This window comes from Heptranchias perlo, chromosome 1 (genome assembly GCF_035084215.1).
Source record: "Heptranchias perlo isolate sHepPer1 chromosome 1, sHepPer1.hap1, whole genome shotgun sequence".
Classification (NCBI taxonomy): Eukaryota; Metazoa; Chordata; class Chondrichthyes; order Hexanchiformes; family Hexanchidae; genus Heptranchias; species Heptranchias perlo.
Genome location: NC_090325.1, coordinates 193893508 through 193917053, shown reverse-complemented (window position 1 = coordinate 193917053; position 23546 = coordinate 193893508). Strand labels below are relative to the sequence as shown.

Here is a 23546-nt window from a genome sequence, read left to right as displayed (position 1 = left end):
CTCAATTATTTATCAGCCTTGGCTTGCCTCTGAGTTACAAAGTTGTGGGTCCAAGTCCCACTCCAGAGACTTGAGCACAAAATCTAGGCTGACACTCCCAGTGCAGAACTGAGGGAGTGCTGCACTGTCGCAGGTGATGTTTCTCTTTGGAAGAAACATTAAACCGAGGCCCTGTCTGCCTTCTCAGGTGGATGTAAAAGATCCCATCCCAAGATCCTATTTTGAAGAGAGGGGGAGTTCTCCCCGGTGTCCTGGTCAATATTTATCCCTCAACCAACATCACTATAAACAGATTATCTGGTCATTATCACATTGCTGTTTGTGGGATCTTGCTGTGCGCAGATTGGCTGTCGCGTTTCCTACATTACAACAGTGACTACACTTCAAAAGTACTTCATTGGATGTAAAGTGCTTTGGGAAGTCCTGAGGTCATGTTTCTTCGTACCATTAGGATTTTAAAAATGTATATATTGCTGCATTAGGCATTGAACTAGATTGTTGACTAGGAAACCTTATATAACGCAGATTAAACTAGACAGTGAATACCATATTTGGTGTTTATACATGCTCTGTAATGTGTTACCGGCACTACATGTGATATTTTTATACAGCGAACGACATAACGTTAAAAAAACAACTGATCCGAATGAACTCCTGTTTTAAGATCCAGGAAGTGGAAAAGTGCGACCACTCGTCTTTTTGCAGCGATATGGGTTCCTGGTGGGGTCGTCTCATTCTTCCCCTTATTTTGCAGACTTTTATTATAAGCCACACTATATTAGAGTCTGGTTAATCTCCGTTCTGCAACTGTCAATATCTTTTGGAGAGATTTTTAATGTTTTATTTTTTTTAAATTAAGCAATTTTAGTTCCGCCAGTTTTCTGTAGTTGTGATTTCCTCTGCTTTTAAATGACTCCCCCCTCCCCTCCCTCACCGCCTCCAACACTTAATGAACCAGTTGTACTGCAGACTTTGCTTCAATTCCATGCAATTCCTGAACCCACCCCGGATTGCAGAGCGAGCCCAACCAGAACAAAACCAACCCTTTAAACCGATGGGACATTTTTTTGTGTGTTCTATTTCGATGTCATTATATATTCGGCTGCACTGATGGGCAGTCAGAGTTACAGGCTGGTGATTGTGGGAAGGGTCGGGTTGTCGCTCCATGTATAAAACACACCTGTTGTCAGCTATGCAGCCGACCGATTACCCTGCAAAAAAAAATTGCAATCCCTATCCACACACACGTAGAGTGATATTGAGCGAGGGGGCGCACAGTTAGAGCGGCTCCCTGTTCGGTTCAGGTTTCTCCCTCATAACTACTGCTCCTTATTTTTATCTGGTATGGCGATTATGTGTCTGCAAATGCATCTAATGTTAGAGAAGTGAGCGTAGTTATCACTTCTCTTGTTTAACGGCGGGTCTCACTGCTTTCAGTGCCGCAGATAGATCGGGTGCATTCTTGTCACTCGATAGGATTCTGTTCTCTTTCAAATAGATCCCCAAACCCCCTTAAATGATTTCTAATTTAACCTATTTTTAGGTATTACTCCACTTAATGCTGTAATTACATCTTCTGATGCCCAAATAATTTATGTTAAGATATGTAGACTTCCAAAGTGTCATGTTCTTCGTTTTCTGAGGACACAAGACATCTGCGCGTTTGGAAAGTGAAATTTGAATAGTTTGATTAATATTTTGTAAGTTATAATACAACATGCACACATTTAATTACAGCTCCTGGTGAAAGTTGATCTTAAATTAAATAACCTTACAGAATATTATACCCAAGAATATTTACTTCTCTAGAAAAGAGAAGGCTGAGGGGTGGCCTGATAGAGCTCTTTAAAATAATGAAAGGGTAGAGGTGGAGAAGATGTTTCCACTTGTAGGGGGAGACCAGAACTAGGGGCCACGAGATAAATCCAATAGGGAATTCAGGAGAAACTTCTTTACCCAGAGAGTGGTGAGAATGTGGAACTGGCCACCACGAGGAGTAGTTGAGGCGAATAGTATAGATGAATTTAAGGGGAAGCTAGACAAACATATGAGGGAGAAAGGAATAGAAGGACATGCTGATAAGGTGAGATGGAGGAGGGTGGGAGGAGGCTCGTGTAGAGCATAACCGGTTCGGGCCGAATGGCCTGTTTCTGTGCTGTACATTCTATGTAATTCTATATTCAACTTCACTTTTGTTCTGAGACCAATAATGCACGGTGCAGTTATGTTACAAAAGCCATCTTCAACAGATAAAAGATTTTTTTCGCATACTGAACGATTCGTGTGTAATCTTGCATTTACCATTTACAGTGAACTAAAATATTTTTCGCCGGGGAAAAGGACAAGCACCGTCTTTGTCCAATGCAGTACTGTACATTCAAGAGTTTGAGACATCTACATAAAACCTCCACTTCATTCATGACTTCCGTTTCCTGTTCGCCCTGACCCCCCCTCCCCTCCTTATTTTCATAATGAGCGAATGTAATGGTTAGTTTAAAATAGTACTTTATTCAGTCGGCATAACTGACGCATAGTCTATGAATAGTTTATAGTTCTGACCCAGTGATAGTGTTCACAATGAGAAGCCGCTAACAAAGACCCAGCAAAACTCCAGAAACAGCTTATTTGACTCTGTCCAAACCGCCTCAGCTCATCCTCGTCCGCTGATGGGAATGTATTTACACCCAATAACCACTGAAATGGTTGGCCACAGTGTTGGCATTGTGAGTTTTTCCTCGATCAACTATGGTGTGTATCTCTGATTAGTATTTTTTTAAAATCTGGTTTGATATATCCAGGATATCATTCCATTGCTACTGTTACATCAAAGGTAAATAACTTTCCGCTGTTATACGTGATTCATTAGCAAATATAAATTTAAGTTCAAACACTGGGGTGTTAGCCATAAAATGCTGAGCTGGGATAAATTAAGTAATAAACTCGTGTGATTGTAATTGCATTCTTGCAGCTTACAGTATGCTGCAACCAGATACTCTACGGCATTTTAACTAGTATTTTATCAACCTTTGAACAGGAATGGATTCAGTATTGAGACAACTGTCAACAGTGACACAGACAGTAAATTATTTGGTTACTGGTGGATGGGGTACATGTCCGAATTGTGCTGTAAAATGTTACACATCATACAATGAATTAAAGTTGCCGCGGTTGCTGCTAACCAGTAAATATCCACAGCTGGGGTTCAAGTCCCATGTTTAAAACTGGCAATCAAGCAAGATTAATTATTTTTAAAACAATCCCAGAGCACCTCCTTGGCAGAAATGAACATTTGGTCATTCCGCTGGCGCCAAGGCTTGTTTTTAGACACCCCCGCAGTGCGCGTGCGCGGCATTGCTCCTTTTGAAAGTCCCGGGCAAAAGTTGCACCAAAAAAAAAATCACCTTCAATGTCCCAAAGATCCGGTGCGAATAAATGATTCTATATCAGTCCAATTTTCCACAGTAGGGTTAAATTAGACAACGGATGGGGGTTAAAAAGGGCGGGGGGGGGGGGAGAGAAAACATGGGATTAGCATTTAATTGTCATCACACTATTCAAGTGATTCAAATCTAAAAAAAGGGACAATCATTGCAATTTTGGGTGGTAATTTTTGTACTTTAGAATCATAGAGCGCAGAAGGAGGCCATTCAGCCCATCGTGTCTGTGCCGGGCTCTTTGAAAGAGCTGTCCAATTAGTCTCACTCCCTTGCTGTTTCCCCCATAGCCATGCAAAATTGTCCTGTTCCAAGAATGCAAAGCTCTCCATAAAATACGGTGCGGTCAGCATAAAAGATGTGCAAATAACTAATGCATAAAGTATGCGATTTCAACATAAAACATGTTGCAACGGACGAATTGTTTTTTTCGCGTGTGTGTGTGTGTCCCATCCTTAAACTCAAAGGCTCTTTTGGTGATCAAACCCTACAGGCGGTCCTTTGACTCTGCTGTCGGATCAGTGAGGGGGGAAAACATTTGACCAAATGTCTGAGCGGTGACGTGACGCCTCGTCCAGTGAGGCTGAGAACCGCCGCATGCTTTGCCTTCATTTCTCGGTGACCGCTGTGAATGGGACTGTCGCTACCCATGGCATTCGGGAGGACGTCGTCAAAGACCGAGGGGAGAGAGACCAGCCGGGATGTCAAGTCCCGGCCCTGGTTAGCCCGCCCTCCCACGGAGTGACAGCCAGCGGGGCAGGGCTCCGGCAGGCGATGGCCACACCGCGAGGGGCTCGGCTTCCAAGGGCAGGGGCACCGGGCGGAGGCACCGCCGGAGATCCGCCGGACCGATGCAGTTACGTCGAGGTTTGCGAGGCGAGGAAGGGGCAGCGGGGCACGGCCAAAGGGGAGAGGGGCATGGCCAAAGGGGAGACCTCTCAGCCGGCAGGCGAGGACGGCAGTGAGGACACCGGGCAGGGCGAGGGACACAAGCTCAGGAGCGGAGCCCGAGGGGATTCCTCACCGGACAGCAAAGCCGGCGAGTCCGCCGCTGACCACTCGGGCTACGATACCGCCGTGTGCTCTGACATTTACGAGAGCTTCAGCGACTGTGCGGAATCGCCGCTGCACACAACGGCTGATGGGCAAGAGCGATCTGCCGGTGGTAATGTTGACTTACGTCCTTCTCTTGGGTCGCAGTTGGATGGCCGCTCTCAACTCCTATTGAACACAAGGCAAGGCAGCTCCAACGTCTTGCTGTGGGATCATTGCCAGCCGTGCGATAACGACGAGACGCATTATATCACCACTCACGAAATCCAACTTTATGAGTTAGACCATGATGGAGATTGCGAGTTGGAGATGGGACCTAGTTGGGACGTGGAAGAGAGCAGCGTGCTGTATTCCTTTGCAGAGAACAGTTCTGTTGAAAGTGATGCATCTGAGGAAGGTTCCCAGACACCTCAAGGCACAAGTCACGCCGGTGGTGATCAACCCCCCGTTTCCAGCGAGACGACCGGTCAAGAAACGGTCGGCGGCCACGGTGCACCAGGCGGGGGCGAATGCGTCTGCCCTCGGGGGAGTCTGTCCAAGAGCCAAGACGGCAATGGGAGTTCCGCCGGCCACATTCACCTGTCAATCAGAGCGACTTCTCGGGCTGTAAGTCAAAATAGCAACGTTCAAGAAAAGGGAGACCCAAATCGTGCCAATTCCGAAGGGGAGTCAAACCAGCGTTTGTGGAAAAGATCCGAATGTTTGTCAAAAAGGCAGCTGGCGGAGGATTGCGCCAGTGGTGATAAAGGCACCGTCCATGCGGGTGTTGGTGGCAAAGCGAATAGCAAGAGGTTTGACTATTCCAGTGGGGCCTCCAGTGCAGTTAGTGAGCTGGACGATGCTGACAAGGAAGTGCGAACTTTAACTGCCCGCTCCTTCCGAAGTTTAGCCTGCCCCGGCGCCGAGTACCTTGACACTTATTGCGCCGATTACAGGACATCGACCGACGTGTCATCGCTGCCAGAGGACAAGGTTGGGCTCAACCGGCGGGCCGCCTGTGTCGACATGAAGTGTCGCAGTGCCGCTGAGAAGAAAGATCGAGTCGAATTTCCTGGCAAAAGTGCAAATTTTAGCATCGGGCAAAAGAGAGACGGTCCGCCGAGAAGCAGGGGGGACCAACAGGTCGCAAGTTCGGGTTGGGAAAAGCTACCGGTTAACGGGAAGGAGGAAAATTCGGCGGGCGCAGCAGAAAACCAAACTTTCGCCAAAAGGCAAATACAACTGAGTGGGAAATTTGAACAGATCGGATCCAGGGTCATCACTTTAACCGAGACTTTGAATTTCAGCTACGATGTCAAAGAGCACATCCAGGGCGCTCGAGGCGACGGAAGGCGTCTTAAATTCGCCAGAAATGCCGCAGGATCGCATTGCGCCGATGAGGTTACGGACGCCGCGCCAAAAGAGGAGGGAAGCGAGCCCTGCAAAGAGACATGCAAAGCAGCGGATGCAATGGAGGGGACGCAGAAGAAATCCAAATTCGCCTCCAGCCTCTTGCAGAATGTCATCTGGAAGAAAATGCAATACGAACAAGAGCTTAAAATGGAGCGCGGGGAGATCACCGACACCTCGTTTGCCGGTCGAACGAGCCCGTCCGTCAACCCCGCCGAATTTTCCAAGGCGGCGCCCCGCGAAGCTGAGCCCGCGGTGGGGGATTTGCAAAGGCCGAACTCGGGCCAAGCCTCCGGCGGGAGCTCAGAAGGTTCCCCGGTTCCGCGCGAGATCGTGGCCGAGGCTCAAAAAGTTACCGCCGGGGGGTCGGTCGCCGGCGCGGACGAAAACTTTTCGGCGCGAAGCGACGTCCGCGCCGCGGCGTGCGACCCCGAAAAGGGTGCGGGCGTCGCGGAGGCTTCCAGGGGGACTTTGCCTCGGAGCCAGCACAGTGCATTTAGGTCTTGGAGGGACTCCGACCTGGAGACGCACAAGGTGCAAAAAAGCGAAGAGAGAAACGCCAAACAAGACCGGCGGGTCAGAGCCGAAATTGGCGGGCAGCCGGTCTGCAAACAAACTAAAATGTCCCATCTCTTCGTGCCAAGCATTCAGAAGGTGTCGAAAGGAAGCGACCCGGCTCCGACGGGCTCGGTGCTCAATGTAAAATGTGCAACGCGGCCGCACGAGGGGCGACCGTCCGTCAAGGGGGCATCTTACAGCCAAAGGGGGGATGAGGGCGACGCAACGAGCGGCGTTGTCACTTCTAGGTCGCCAGAAATCAAAATCAGGCTCAGGAGCGCGAGGGACAACGAGCACAGTCCGTTTAGCATCGCTAAGCTGCTGACTCCCAATATAGGACGCAATGCGGCCGGCGTGGTCAAGTCAGCTGATGACAGCAAATGCCAAGCGCTCTCCGCATCGTTTATAGAAGAGTCGCTGAGAATCGACTGCACCGAGGACAACAAACCCAAAGTGCCTCAGTTTACCGTGAGGGACATCAGGGACAACATACACAAGCTGCAGGCGCCTATCCATCAGGTCAGGGACGTTAGGAAACTGGTCAAAAGCTCCTACCACATCTTAACGCTGGACGGCAGCAACCTGAACCAACTGAAGGCCAACGACCGCGTCCCATCCAAGAAAGCCGGCTCCTTGCTGCCCATAGTCATCAAGTGCCAGTCGGTCAGCAGGAAGGATCTGGCGGACGGCGGGCGGACCAGGTTGGCAGAGTGCGTCTCCGACGAGGAGTGGACCATCTTCTCCAAAGACTGCGGCTCCCCGACTCCCGAGGCGGGCATGAAAAACGGGTCGGTCTTTGTGCACAGGGCGTCCGGTCGGATCCCCCTCAAGGAGGCGGCGTCGTCGTCGTCGTCGACGGCGGCGGCGGGAGGAGGAGGAGGAGGCGGCGGCGGCACGAGCGCTAACGCAAGCCCGCCCTCGGCGGCAACGAGCGGCGACAAGCGGAGCGCCGGCCGCAAGGTGGCCGGCAACCAGCTGGCGCTGGAGAAGCTGACGGCCGCCGTCAAGACCATGGAGCAGCTGTACGTCTTCGACAAGAACGAGTGGAAGCGGAAAACCGAGCCCGCGCCCGGGCCCCTGGTGGGCAGCCACGTGCTGTCGCTCATCACCAGCGAGGAAGCCTCGTGCTCTTGCAGCTTGGAGCGCGGCGGGGCCGGCGAGCAGGAGGCGCGAGCCGCCGGGAGAGATTCCATTTGGAACGCGGAGCAGGAGGCGCGAGCCGCCGGGAGAGATTCCATTTGGAACGCGGAGCAGGAGGCGCGAGCCGCCGGGAGAGATTCCATTTGGAACGCGGAGCGCGGCGGCGGGGCCGGCGAGCAGGAGGCGCGAGCTCCCGGGAGAGATTCCATTTGGAACGCGGAGCAGGAGGCGCGAGCCGCCGGGAGAGATTCCATTTGGAACGCGAGCTCCTCCGCCCAGAGCCGCGAGCCGGCGAAGCCGAGCAGCAGCAGCAGCAAAGGTGCGGGCGGGAAAAGCATCGCCCCGCAGCTCTTCACCGTGTCGCCGGTGGTTCCGCAGCCCCCTCCGTTCAACGTGAGCGCCAAGGTGACGAGCACCACCACCACCAGCAGCAGTAGCAGCAGCAGCAGCAGCAGGAAAGGGTTATTAATGGGCGCCAAATCCCCGCAGCCGCCCGATTTTCGCTCGTTCCGGGCGCAGCGGAGCAAGTCCCTGGAGGAGAGCGAGAAGCAATTCAACCCGGGCGCGGCGATGCAAACGTCGGCGGCCGAGGACAAGAGCTCGCAGCCACCGCCACCGCCCGAATACGAGAACTACCTCACCATACCCATCAAGAAGCCCGCCGCGCCCCGCGAGCCCCCGCCGCCGCCCGCCGTCTACGCGCTGCCGCCGGCCGGCGCTGCCCGCGTGCCGAGCTCGAGCCCCAAAGCCCCGCGCAAGCCGCCGCCGCCGCCGCCGTCCGATTCGCGCAGGCACACGGGCGAGAGCGTCGGCGGCGGCGGCGGCGGCCAGACCCGCGACCCGTCGCCCGCCACCATCTACCACCACCCGCACCCGCACCCGCAGGTCATCTGCCTCACTCCGCCGGTGCAGCCCGCGGAGCAGGTGGTTCCCGCCAAGCCGCAGCAGCTGGACAACCCCTCGGTGCCTTGCTTCCCGATGCCGCCGACGACGCAGCGCAAGATGTTGCTGGATCCCGCCACCGGGCAGTATTACCTGGTGGACACGCCGGTGCAGCCCGCCCGCAAGCGGCTGTTCGACCCGGAGACGGGGCAGTACGTGGATGTCCCCATGCCTCAGCAACCGATGGCCCCCGTGTCGGTGCCCGTGTCCCCGATGGCAATAAACCCGGGCACTTACGGCACCACCTACATGATCTACCCTGGATTCCTACCCACGCCGGCCATGCTCCCGACCCTGCAGACCCAGCTGTCCCACCCAGAGAGCGACTGCGGCGAGACGGATAAAACGAGCCAACAGGTCGAACCGCATTACATCGAAAGCCCTTACTACTTCCCAACCGGGAAATCCTTGAACCCCACACAGACTCTGACCTCTCAGCACATAACAACGAGGGTCTCCAAAGGGTTCTCAGAAGGAAAACCGGTGATCAGTATCGGGCCAAGAATTGTAGCCCCACCTTCCTTTGATGGAACCACAATGAGTTTTGTAGTGGAGCACAGATGAAACTCTTGGCAAGCCAAATGTAAGTATGAATATTGGAGTGGTGACCTGTTGGGATCAATAAAACCCATCACATTGGTTGGGGTTTTGCCATGCAGATGTTTTAGAGCGGTGAAATCAAATCTGCCACTTTGTGCGATACCCTCACGATTCTCGCTGGGCAATGTAATATCGCATAAACGGGAAATATCATGTATTTTAGGAACAAAAGGAGGCCATTCTGCCTGTTCCGCCATTCAGTTAGATCATGGCTGATCGGTATCTTAACTCCATCTACCCGCCTTGGTTCCATAACCCTTAATCCCCTTACCCAACAAAAGTCTATCAATCTCAGTTTTGAAATTTTCAATTGACTCCCAGCCTCAACTGCTTTTTTTGGGGGGGGGGGGGAAGAGAGGTCCAGATGTTAAGGTTATGCCCCCTTGTTCTGGACTCCCCCCACCAGAGGAAATAGTTTCTATCCACCCTATGGAATCCTTTAATCATCGTAAACACCTCAATTAGATCACCCCTTAATCTTCTATACCCGAGGGAATACAATAGAATTTATAAGGAATGTAAAGCTGTACTTTGAATTTTGGATGCATTCACAATATTTAGCCAACCTCTTAAGTCTCATTTGGGATGGAAACACAGCTTCATATTCACGTACCGCACCGTTTATATGGCCACTACCATCTTGGGCAGTGTTCTGATCACCCGCTTGTGGGCGGCCACTTGTAATATATAAATCGGAATCCCATGACGTACCTAGGCCCCCCCCCCCCGATTTTTTTAATTAATTCATGGGATGTGGGTGTCGCTGGCAAGGTTGGCATTTATTGCCCATCCCTAATTGCCCCTTGAGAAGGTGGTGGTGAGCCGCCTTCTTGAACCGCTGCAGTCCGTGTGGTGAAGGTTCTCCCACAGTGCTGTTAGGAAGGGAGTTCCAGGATTTTGACCCAGCGACGATGAAGGAACGGCGATATATTTCCAAGTTGGGATGGTGTGTGACTTGGAGGGGAATATGCAGGTGGTGTTGTTCCCATGTGCTTGCTGCTCTTGTCCTTCTAGGTGGAAGAGGTCGCGGGTTTGGGAGGTGCTGTTGAAGAAGCCTTGGCGAGTTGCTGCAGTGCAATTTTGAAGTCCAGATGAGCGGAGTGTGCATTGGCGACATTCCACTCATTTGTGCTGGTGTCGAGCAAGCCTAAGCAGTGGACCTTAAAGGGATGGTGGGGGGTGTTAATTGTATTATGTGATTTATATCAATGAGTGTTAATTGTATTCAGGTGGTGGGTATCAATTGGAGACTCTCTTGTATCCTTTTTATATGAGAGCTTATCTAGGGTGTGGTGTGTGAAAGGGGGATCTCTGCGAATAAAGGCTTGGAAGCAACTGAAGACCAGGCTCTAGTATTCTTCACCACCGGGCTATCCAATTTAATACAGGGTGGGGGGCCGCTCACTTACAAAAATATTTTAAAGTTTTATTTTTGTGCGGTCAGTAAGAACAGGAGTGCTCCTCCTTAACTCACAAAAATGCTCTGTCCACCGATGGCCCACATGAGGCCCCCCTGGGATAGTCTCTTCACCCCCCCCCCCCCCCCAAGTTCCAACTGGTAGAGGCTGGCAAATTTCCAGCCCTCCCCAACTGGCTCGAGTCTCACGTGGTAACAACAAGCAGCAGTGTGCAATCAGTGCCCGCCAAAAGCCCGTTACACAACCAAAATAATAAACCGCTCCAGTGTGCACAAGCAAGTGCCTTTCACTGCAAAGTCATCATAACCAAACTCGAACCTGCCCTCAACCATTAGCCACACACACACACAATACTCCAGCTGAGGCCTGACCAGTGACTTTTTTATAAAGGTTTAGCATAATTTCCTCGCTTTTATACACTACGCCTCTGTTTATAAAGCCAAGGATCCCGTATGCTTTTTTAACAGACTTATCAACTTGTCCTGCCACCTTCAAAGATTTGTGTACATGCACCCCCAGGTTTCTCTGTTCCTGCACCCCCTTTAAGATTGTAGCATTTAGATCAGCTAATTCAGCACAGAACCAGGATTGAATAATCGCTGGCAAGGCCTCAGCTGGAGTATTATGACCAATTCTGGGCACAACACTTTAGGAATGATGGCAAGGCCTTAGAGAGGGTGTAGTGGAGATTTACTAGAATGGTACCAGGGATGAGGGACTTCAGTTATGTGCAGAGACTGGAGAAGCTGGGTTTGTTCTCCTTAGAGCAGAGAGATTTAATAGAGGTGTTCAAGATTATGAGGGGTTTTGATAAGAGTAGATAGGGAGAAACTGTTTCCACTGACAGGAGGGTCAGTAACCAGAGGACACAGATTTAAGATTATTGGCAAAAGAAGCAAAGGGGAGATGAGGAGGAATTTTTTAACGCAGCGAGTTATTATGATCTGGAATGCACTGCCTGAAAGGGCGGTGGAAGCAGATTCAATAGTAACTTTCAAAAGGGAATTGGATAAATACTTGAATATTTGCAGAACTATGGGGAAAGAGCAGGGGAATGGGACTAATTGGAAAGCTCTTTCACAGGCACGATGGGCTGACTGGCCTCCTTCCATACTGTATGATTCTGAGTTTTTTTCTTGAAGGTGAAATCCAACTTCCTTGGAGTTCCCCATAGAGTAGTTAAGTTAAAAACCTTGTAAACTTATCACTCTTACCTCATATTACAACAACAACAACTTGCATTTATATAGCGCCTTTAACATAGTAAATGTTCCATGGTACTCTAGGAATGTTATCAAGTGCAGTTTGACACCGAACCTCATAAGGAGATATTAGGACAGGTGACCAAAAGCTTAGCCAAAGGGGTATGTTTTAAGGATCATCTTAAAGGAGGAGAGAGAGGCGTTGAGGTTTAGGGAGGGAATTCCAGAGCTTAGGGCCCAGGCAGCTGAAGGCACGGCCGCCAGTGGTGGAACAATGAAAATCGGGGATGCACAAGAAGCCAGAATTGGAGGAGCGCAGAGATCTCGGAGGGTTGTAGGGCTGGAGGAGGTTACAGAGATAGGGAGGGGGCGAGGCCATGGAGAGATTTGAAAACAAGGATGAGAATTTTAAAATTGAGGTGTTGCCGGACCGGGAGCCAACGTAGGTCAGCGAGCACAGGGGGTGATGGGAGAACGGGACTTGATGCGTTGTATGAGTTGAATATCTTAACTGACTTGTTATGTTACTGCGCTGCCTTTGAGACATTGCAGAGTCAATAGGCTCTCAGTCAGTGAAAAACGGTATGTGAGACAGGGAAAAAAAATCGCTTGGAAAATGGGTGGAGAAGAGAAGCTACAACAAAATCAGAGCTTGTTGGCGATATCAAATTGGGAGGTGTGCCAAATTGTGACAAGGATTGAAAAAGGCTGAATGAGGACATAAATAGGCTAGCAGGTTGGGCAGGTATGTATGTGTCAGATGCAGTTCAATATAGAAAATTGTGAAGTAATACATTTTGGACGTAAGAATGGGCAAGAAAGTACACCTGAAATGGTAAGATTCTAAATGGAGTAGAAGAGCAGATGGATCTTGGTGTGCAGATGCACAGGAGATTAAAAGTGATAGCCCATATAGATAAGGCCAGTACAAAAGGAACATAGGAACAGGAGTAGGCCATTCGGCCCCTCGAGCCTGTTCCACCATTCAATTAGATTATGGCTGATCTGTATCTTAATTCCATCTACCCGCCTTGGTTCCGTAACCCTTAATACCCTTACCCAACAAAAATCTATCAATCTCAGCTTTGAAATTTTCAATTGACCCCCAGCCTCAACAACTTTTTGGGGGAGAGAGTTCCAGATTTAAAAGGCAAACAGAATCCTTGGTTTTGATTCTAGACGCATAGAATATGAAAGCAAAGAAGGTAACGTTGAACTAATAGAGGTCTTTAAAATTTTGACGGGGTTTGATAGGGAAGAAGTAGAGAAAATGTTTCCATTTGTGGGGGAGTCCAAACTCCCTCACAAATATAAGATAGAGATTAATAAATCCAATAAGGAATTCAGGAGAAACCTCTTTATCGAGAGAGTGGTTAGTATGTGGAACTTGGAGTAGTTGAGGTGAATAGCATAGATGCATTTAAGGGGAAGCTAGATAAACACATGAGGGAGAAAGGAATAGAAGGATATGCTGATAGGGTGAGATGAAGTAGGGAGGGAGGAGGCTCCTGTGGAGCATAAACACCAGCATGGACCCGTTGGTTTGAATGGCCTGTTTCTGTGCTGTAATTTCTATGTAACTTGTACAAGTTCCTATTCGGACTGCAGCTGGAGTATTGTGCGTAGTTCTGGGCATCCCATTATAGGAAGGAAGTAAAGGCAATGGAAAAGGTGCAGGGCTAGCAGAGATGAAAGATTTCAGTTATGTAGAGAAACTTGAAAAGTTAGGACTTTCCCACTAGTACCGAGAAGATTAAGGGGAGACCTGATAGAGATCTTCAAGGTTATGACGAGGTGAATAGTGATAGACTGTTTCTACTGGTCAACGAGATGGTAACAAAAAGGCACACAGTTAAGAGAAGCACAAAAATAAGAATTAAAAGGGAGGTTAATAGAAAGTTCCTTACACTGGGTGGTTAGAATGTGGAATTCTCTGCCACAAGCTATTGCTGAACTAGAGTCCATAAATTCCTTTAAAAAGGAATTGGGTAGTTGTTTGAAGGAGAGAAATATAAAAGGGCACGGGGGGAGTGAGCAGGAGAGGGGATCAGGTTAGACGGCTCACGGAGATAAAACACGGGCTCAGATTTGACGAACCAAACAATCTGTTTTACTGCTGGAACATTCTATGATTCTTTCATCTTTCCTTCCCATAACCCATCCTGGCCAATATTTATCCCCCAACCATCGTCACTAAAACTATTTGCGACAGTCTGCCCAGAATATTCATCCTAGATCTCTTCATCTCTCCACTTCTTTTTATACCTTAACAAAAATCTCAAAAACCATATCTTCAGCCAAGCTTTCCACCTCATTTTATAATCCATCTCAATATCCAACAGCCACGAGTGAAACATCTGCATTTAATCTAAATCTAAATTAAATGCGCTATTAAATTGTTGTTGTCAGCTTTAGCAACAACCTAAGTCAAGTGTAATAATGGCATGAAATATGCTGCTCTGTGACTTTCCTGTATCTCATTACTCTCTCCATTGCATGTTACCAATCTGTACAACAGCTGCACAATGCTGAGTCAGATAGCACAATACTTTGGTGAAGGATCTTTGTACAGCAGTAGAATTTATAATGCTCAGCAGATCTCCACTGACTTAGCATATGGTGAGCTGTAAGATATGCTCTTTTATAGTGCCAGGAGTATTATAACCAGGTAATGTATAGTTATGTAACTATTATATATAAAACTAGATAATCTCCCATCGTATTGGTCGTGATAAGACAGATGATGTATAATGACGGGAGCGATATTCCATGTAGCACGACAGATGCTGCTATGGTGCAACTTTGTCCCTTTAAAGCCTAATTGCTGCAAATAAGCAGAAGCCTGAGGTAAAGTAGAGTTTAATCGCCTCAGATGAGGGAAGTTTGCAGTTTGTAAATTTATAGCTCAGGATCAGAAGAAAGCAACGTGAAACAACAACTTGCACTCGTACTTTGGCAGGAGCTTGCAAATTAACACCTTCAGCGTGATATGGCTGCCCTTTTTATAGTTTTCTTGTGTTTTTTGACAGATTGAACAGTGACAACTGAAGTATGACACATTCAAAACTTTTATCTTTATAAATAGCGGATTGCTACAATGATTCCTGATTTATTTGTAACCTAGTCAGTATAGTACTAGGTTAATTTGTATTAACAATACCTACTTTGCCTGATAGTGGTATGTCATAGAAAATATTACAGTGGGCCGGATCTTGTTAGGGTGGGCATCTCGCGACGTACCCCATTAGTTAGACTTTTTTCCCTCACCCTTAAGTTCAAAATTTTTTGTGCGCTGTAACTTGCTGGAAGTGCGAGTTGGTAACGGCGCGGCGAGGAAAACAGGGCATCCAGGACCTTAGTGTACGACAGGACCGATAGTCTGTCTCCTCAACCGGTGAGGTTTAAGAATTGAGAAAGAAACAGAGGAACGACGGAGAAGGAAATAGGATGAATTAGAGTCAATTCAGGTACAGAAAGAGAAATAAAGAGAGGGAAAGAAAGTTTGGATTAAGAGAGAGAAAAGAGACAAAGGAAAAGTAAGAAAAAATGTTAATTAAAATTTTTTTTTAATCGCTAAAGAATTTACTACCTGCAGGAATGAGACTGAACAGTTTAAATTGTTCCCTTTCTGGTCCAGAGAGATTGATTGGCATTGCATTAATAATTATCACATTGTTAAAAGGCTACTTATGCTCTTAATTACCAGCCCTAACTCTCTGCGGCGAGTTCAATGATCAACGAATGTGCAAATCCAGCAAGTTCTTAAAAATAACGGGGAGGTTGAGGGTGAGATGCCGCTTGTGTGAAGCAAACGGAGGAGCGGCGTAAATCGACCAGCAAGTTCTGGAGATTGGCAACTCACTGTGTGTCTCTCAATCCCCTGAACCTGCTGGCCGATTTGCACGTTAATAACGGCGTGTGTCGTTAACATGCCGTTATTTTTCCAGCAAGATTTGGCCCAATGCTTTTGTTTTGGTGGTGGAAAGCGATGGAGTTTATTGTAAATAATCCAAAAATAAAATCAAACTTAGGTTGTTGTGCTGCTGTAAATAACTCTAAGCTACTTGCCCTTTCTAATATTATGTACTTTTGAAGCTGTGCCAAGCAAGCAGTTGACAAGCAAAACAAAGTTGTAGATCACTGTGTTATAATTATAATGTTAAAATTCTACTTGTAGATACAGCTTAATAATGATGGTGTATTTGCCAGTTTTTCATATTTAATTGAGGAGACTAATAAAAAGAAACAACCAGAATTTTAAAGAACAGAAGGAGGTGCTTGCAGTATTCCACGGGAGTCTTTCGGGGTTCTCAAAGCACACGTAGAAACATAGGAACAGGAGGAGGCCATTCAGCCCCACGAGCCTGTCCCACCATTCAATTAGATCATGGCTGATCTGTATCTCAACTCCATTTACCCACCTTGATTCTGTAACCTTTAATACCCAACAGAAATCTATCTATCTCAGTTTTGAAATTTTCAATTGACCCCCAGCCTCAACAGTTTTTGGGGGAAGAGCGTTTCAGATTTCCACTACCCTTTGTGTGAAGAAGTGCTTCCTGACATCACCCTTGAACGGCCTAGCTCTAATTTTAAGGTTATGCCCCCCTTGTCCAGGACTCCCCCACCAGGGCTCTGTACAATTGAAGCATAGTTCCCAGCCCCCTTGAGATAAAGGCCAGCATTTGGAATATCCTGAGGATGTGAAAGGCGCTATATAAATGCAAGGTTTTTCTTCAGATAGCATTCATGAACTGTAAGATTTGCTATTGTGGTTTAGGAAGTTGTCTGACCTACTTAATTTATAACTGCCTTGTGTCAAGCTGTCATTTCAGATGGTGATTTTGAATCAAAATATTACTTAAGCAAAATGTTGAACACCTGCTTTTGAAATAAAAGTAAAATTATATTAATTGGAATGAGCATTGTCTGTAATGGGTATCCGTGAGTGATTGCAAGCCAGTAATCTAACTAAAGGGTTCAAGTTGTAAATCATAAAAGAGATCTTCAAGCAAGTTATAACTGACACATAAAAGGGAAAATTAGTTTGCTGTCTTGAAATCTCTTTGTCCTGTTATCGACATTTAAAATCTTGCCAAGGGTGTGCATTTCCTATCCACAAACCTTGCTTCCCATTGTCACAATTTTTGGTCAAGCTTTCTTCTCAACACTTAAATATTGTAAATTGCTATGTCACCATTTCCTATTCAGTTTTGCTATGTCAACTGTCACAATGTAATTGCACGCTCTGGCCACTAGTTGACTGAGTTTCTGAAGTTTCTCCAAACCCTGTTGCCATCTTGAATTTCAAAAGAAAATTTATATTCATCAAGTGACCCTGGGAAATGCCATACTATCCTCTGCATGTGGTCTAATCAGTGGGTGTCACCAAAATCGTAACTAAAAAATTTTAGAAAAAAAAACTTTTAACACGGAGGCAGGAGGAGCAGGAATGCCCCTCCCTGCTCCACAGTACTCCTGCCGGCCGAGATCTTGGTGTCCGTATCAGGATGTAGTATTGAAGGTGCAGTCTGACTAGGGCATTATATGTATTCATTTGCAAAGCTTTATATGTGTAATGTAATGAAATGGGTGCAGTCAGGTGAATGGGTGAGATTAATTTACTGTGTGTGGCTGGAAGTGTGTATGTATATACACACACATACACTGCTGTGCTCTGTGGTCCTGTGTCCTTTTGTAAGCCCTTCTCAAACCTTCATGTCCTAATCTACTACATGCTGTGGACCCTGGAAGTGTACCAGGGTTGGCAGCTGTGGGACCCTCCAAATACTTCTGGGGAAGCAGAACACACTCCGTCTCTGATCCACGAGCATCTATCCAAGGAGCATCTTGAGACCTTGGGCAGAACTTTCAATTACGATGGGGTTGTAAAACAGGCAGTAGTGGATTGGCCACCCGTTATACACCCCACCTTATTTTCATGCCCATTAACTACAGTCGGGTGGAGTGTGTAATGGGTGGTCAATGCGCTACTGCCCGTTTTACGCCCACCCCTGCCCCCCCCCAAAGTTGAAAGTTTCCGCCCCTTTCTCAAGAGGTCAAAAGTGTGTTCCACTGACACTTAATCTGGACTTGGTGCTCACTTAGGACTGCCACAGACTCTGCACACAGTCCAGTTTCATCACCATCAGTCTCAGGAGCTTCCTTTGCGATCTTGGTGGGGCGTTTACGTCGGTCTGCTGAAGCGCGCAGAGAGATACTTATTTATGAGCCACTGCAATCCCTCTTGTAGTATGGGCCGCAGTCGTGCTGCAATTGAGATAAGCTACCTGGGCACAGTGGGAGGAGGGGGCTGTACCTGAGGCAGCTGAGGAGCATGAGTGAGGCACTACCCATTGTTACTCGCACCTTGCTTATCAATTCTCTCAACTTTAACGTTACTTCTCAAAGTGAGTCAAAGCTATACCTCAAAGCTTTCCATCCTTTTGTTAGCCAGGAGTCCCCTAGCTGCAGTGTGAGCATCCATGTGGCAAGCATACACTGCTTACGGTCTCGTTCACTGAGGTTACTACAGCACTGTGCCACAAGTAGCTGACACTTGCTGCACTCCCAACAACCAGGCTGAAGAAGCCTTCCTTAATCACAACAACTACTTGCATTTATATAGCACCTTTAAGGTAGTAAAACGTCCCAAGCCACTTCACAGGAGCGATTATCAAACAAAATTTGATACCGAGCAACATAAGAAGATATTAGGACAGGTGACCAAAAGCTTGGTCAAAGAGGTAGGTTTTAGGGAGCGTCTTAAAGGGGGAGAGAGAGGTAGCATTCAAACATTTTTACTGGCAGTCTCAGCTGTACAATATGACACATAAAAGATTTGATCAATTAAAGAAAGACTTGTATTTATATAGCGCCTTTCATGACCTCAGGACATTCCAAAGCGCTTTACAGCCAATTAAGTACTTTTTGAAGTGTAGTCACTGATGTAATGTAGGAAACGCAGCAGCCAATTTGCACCCAGCAAGGTCCCACAAACAGCAATGTGATAATGATCAGAGAATCTGTTTTTAGTGATGTTGGTTGTTGGATAGCTATTGGCCAGGACAACGGGGAGAATTCCCCTGCTCTTTTTCGAAATAGTGCCATGGGATCTTTCACATCCACCTGAGGGGGCAGACGGGGCCTCGGTTTAACATCTCGTCCGAAAGACGGCACCTCCGACTGTGCAGCACTCCCTCGGAACTGGCACAGGGAGTGCCAACCTAGATTATGTGCTCAAGTCTCTGGAGTGAGACTCGAATCCACAACCTTCTGACTCAGAGACAAGTGTGCTACCCACTGAGCCACGGCTGGCACTGGCACATATTTTCCAGCTACAGTTTTAAAAATGAGATTCTCTGGTGTAATATTTTCATCAATACACATCACCTTAAATTTGCTAAAACGGAAAGCTTATTTTTTCCATTCTCCTCCCTCATCGTTTAATGGCGGTACTTTCTTTGAATGATAGCCATCTCCTTGAAACATTCTACTTTTCCGCACACCTTTATGTCATCCACAGATTTAGACTTTAGTTGTCTGGAAAAGCAGGATGTTGTGAGGAGCAGGAAGTTGTCAAGAAATGTGCAGACACTTAGCAACTGGGCACCTGAATGGCAGATGATATTGGAAAGTGCAAGTTAATATGTATTGGTGCTAAAAATAGTAAGTAGGATTACCGTGATGAGGGATATAGAGTCATAGAGTTATACAGCACGGATTGAGGCCCTTCGGCCCATCGTGTCCGCGCCGGCCATCAGCCCTGTCTACTCTAATCCCATATTCCAGCATTTGGTCCGTAGCCTTGTATGCTATGGCATTTCAAGTGCTCATCCAAATGCTTCTTGAATGTTGTGAGGGTTCCTGCCTCCACAACCCTTTCAGGCAGTGAGTTCCAGACTCCAACCACCCTCTGGGTGAAAAAGTTCTTTCTCAAATCCCCTCTAAACCTCCCGCCTTTTACCTTGAATCTATGTCCCCTTGTTATAGAACCCTCAACGAAGGGAAAAAGCTCCTTAGTATCCATCCTATCTGTGCCCCTCATAATTTTGTACACCTCAATTATGTCCCCCCTCAGCCTCCTCTGCTCCAAGGAAAACAAACCCAATCTTCCCAGTCTCTCTTCATAGCTGAAGCGCTCCAGCCCTGGTAACATCCTGGTGAATCTCCTCTGCACCCTCTCCAAAGCGATCACATCCTTCCTGTAGTGTGGCGACCAGAACTGCACACAGTACTCCAGCTGTGGCCTAACCAGTGTTTTATACAGCTCCATCATAACCTTGCTCTTATATTCTATGCCTCGGCTAATAAAGGCAAGTATCCCATATGCCTTCTTTACCACCTTATCTACCTGTTCCGCCGCCTTCAGGGATCTGTGAACTTGCACACCAAGATCCCTCTGACCCTCTGTCTTGCCTAGGGTCCTCCCATTCATTGTGTATTCCCTTGCCTTGTTAGTCCCTCCAAAGTGCATCACCTCGCACTTTTCCGGGTTAAATTCCATTTGCCACTGTTCCGCCCATCTGACCAACCCATCTATATCGTCCTGCAGACTGAGGCTATCCTCCTCGCTATTTACCACCCTACCAATTTTTGTATCATCAGCGAACTTACTGATCATACCTTTTACATTCATATCCAAGTCATTAATGTAGACCACAAACAGCAAGGGACCCAGCACCGATCCCTGTGGTACCCCACTGGCCACAGGCTTCCAGTCACAAAAACAACCTTCGACCATCACCCTCTGCCTTCTGCCACTAAGCCAGTTTTGTATCCAAAGTGCCAAGGCACCCTGGATTCCATGGGCTCGTACCTTCTTGACCAGTCTCCTGTGGGGGACTTTATCGAAGGCCTTACTGAAATCCATGTATACCACATCCACTGCGTTACCCTCATCCACACGCCTAGTCACCCCCTCAAAAAATTCAATCAAATTAGTCAGACATGATCTTCCCTTGACAAAGCCATGTTGACTATCCCTGATTAATCCTTGCTTCTCCAAGTGGAGACTAATTTTGTCCTTCAGAATTTTTTCCAATAATTTTCCTACCACTGATGTTAGGCTCACTGGCCTGTAGTTCCCCGGTTTTTCCCTACTCCCCTTCTTGAATAATGGTATTACATTAGCGGTTCTCCAGTCCTCTGGCACATCCCCTGTGGCCAGAGAGGTTCTGAATATATGTGTCAGAGCCCCCGCAATCTCCTCCTTTGCCTCACACAGTAGCCTGGGATACATTTCGTCCGGGCCTGGGGATTTATCCATTTTTAGGCCTGCTAAAACCGCCAATACCTCCTCCCGCTCGATGTTAATATGTTCGAGTATATCACAGTCCCCCTGCCGTATTTCTATGTCTACATCGTCCTTCTCCATAGTGAAAACAGATGCAAAAAATTCATTTAGAACCCCTCCTACATCTGCCGGCTCCACACACAGATTGCCATTTTTGTCCCTAATGGGCCCTATTTTTTCCCTAGTCATCCTCTTACCCTTAATATACTTATAAAACATCTTAGGATTTTCCTTTATTTTGCTCGCCAATGTTATTTCATGGCCCCTCCTTGATCTCCTAATTTCTTTTTTAAGTATCCCCCTGCACTTTTTGTACTCCTCTAGGGCTTCCTCCGTCTTTAGCCTTTTGTATCTGCCAAAAGCCCTCCTTTTTTTCCTAATCCATTCTCGTATATCCCCTGACATCCAAGGTTCCCTGGAGTTCTTGGAACCACCCTTGACCTTTACGGGAACATGTTGCCATTGTATGGTCTCAATCTCCCTTCTGAAAGACTCCCATTGCTCCGATGCGGATTTTCCTACAAGCAGCTGATCCCAGTCCATTTTGGCCAGATCCTGCCTTATCCTATTAAAATCGGCCTTCCCCCAATTTAGAACCTTTATTTCCGGCCCCTCCCTGTCCTTTTCCATGACCACCTTAAATCTCACCAAATTATGGTCACTGTCACCAAAGTGCTCACCTACTAGCACTTCTTCCACTTGGCCGGCCACATTCCCTAGAATTAGGTCCAGTACCGCCCCCTCTCTTGTAGGACTTTCTACATGCTGGCTCAAAAAGCTCTCCTGGATGCACGTTAAGAATTTTGTACCCTCTAAGCCTTTTACACTCTGAGTATCCCAGTATTTACGGTTGAGAAAGGCATGGATGTTAGGGAACTTGGGGAAATAAATAGTGATGTCTTGAGGAGTGTACATATTACAGAGAGGGAGGTGCTGGAAGTCTTAACGCGCATCAAGGTAGATAAATCTCCGGGACCTGATGAAATGTATCCCAGGACGTTATGGGAGGTTAGGGAGGAAATTGCGGGTCCCCTAGCAGAGATATTTGAATCATCCACCGCTACAGGTGAGGTGCCTGAAGATTGGAGGGTAGCAAATGTTGTGCCTTTGTTTAAGAAGGGCGGCAGGGAAAAGCCTGGGAACTACAGACCAGTGAGCCTGACATCTGTAGTGGGTAAGTTGTTAGAGGGTATTCTGAGGGACAGAATCTACAGGCATTTGGAGAGGCAGGGACTAATTAGGAACAGTCAGCATGGTTTTGTGAGAGGAAAATCATGTCTCACGAATTTGATTGAGTTTTTTGAAGGGGTAACCAAGAAGATAGATGAGGGCTGTGCAGTAGACGTGGTCTACATGGACTTCAGCAAAGCATTTGACAAGGTACCGCATGGTAGGTTGTTACATAAGGTTAAATCTCATGGGATCCAAGGTGAGGTAGCCAATTGGATACAAAATTGGCTTGACGACAGAAGACAGAGAGTGGTTGTCGAGGGTTGTTTTTCAAACTGGATGCCTGTGTCCAGCGGTGTGCCTCAGGGATCGGTGCTGGGTCCGCTGTTATTTGTTATTTATATTAATGATTTGGATGAGAATTTAGGAGGCATGGTTAGTAAGTTTGCAGATGACACCAAGATTGGTGGCATTGTGGACAGTGAAGAAGGTTATTTAGGATTGCAACGGGATCTTGATAAATTGGGCCAGTGGGCCGATGAATGGCAGATGGAGTTTAATTTAGATAAATGTGAGGTGATGCATTTTGGTAGATCGAATCGGGCCAGGACCTACTCCGTTAATGGTAGGGCGTTGGGGAGAGTTATAGAACAAAGAGATCTAGGAGTACAGATTCATAGCTCCTTGAAAGTGGAGTCACAGGTGGATAGGGTGGTGAAGAAGGCATTCAGCATGCTTGGTTTCATTGGTCAGAACATTGAATGCAGGAGTTGGGATGTCTTGTTGAAGTTGTACAGGGCATTGGTGAGGCCACACTTGGAGTACTGTGTACAGTTCTGGTCACCCTATTATAGAAAGGATATTATTAAACTAGAAAGAGTGCAGAAAAGATTTACTAGGATGCTACCGGGACTTGATGGTTTGACTTACAGGGAGAGGTTAGACAGACTGGGACTTTATTCCCTGGAGAGTAGGAGGTTAAGGGGTGATCTTATAGAAGTCTATAAAATAATGAGGGGCATAGATAAGGTCGATAGTCAAAATCTTTTCCCAAAGGTAGGGGAGTCTATAACGAGGGGGCACAGATTTAAGGTGAGAGGGGAGAGATACAAAAGGATCCAGAGGGGCAATTTTTTCACTCAAAGGGTGGTGAGTGTCTGGAACGAGCTGCCAGAGGCAGTAGTAGAGGCGGGTACAATTTTGTCTTTTAAAAAGCATTTGGACAGTTACATGGGGAAGATGGGTATCGAGGGATATGGGCCAAGTGCAGGCAATTGGGACTAGCTTAGTGGTATAAACTGGGCGACATGGACATGTTGGGCCGAAGGGCCTGTTTCCATGTTGT

General features: G+C 47.4%; 1 protein-coding gene across 1 annotated transcript in view; it reads left to right on the top strand.

The window, feature by feature from the left end:
* Positions 1-3948: 3948 nt before the first annotated feature.
* Positions 3949-23546, top strand: part of LOC137330584 (uncharacterized protein C4orf54 homolog) — a 30525-nt gene continuing 10927 nt past the window's right edge. The window contains exon 1 of the mRNA XM_067994507.1: positions 3949-9099. Coding sequence (XP_067850608.1) covers positions 4032-9080 — 5049 coding nt within the window. The 5' untranslated portion in view covers positions 3949-4031 and the 3' untranslated portion in view covers positions 9081-9099. The remainder of the gene's footprint in view (positions 9100-23546) is intronic.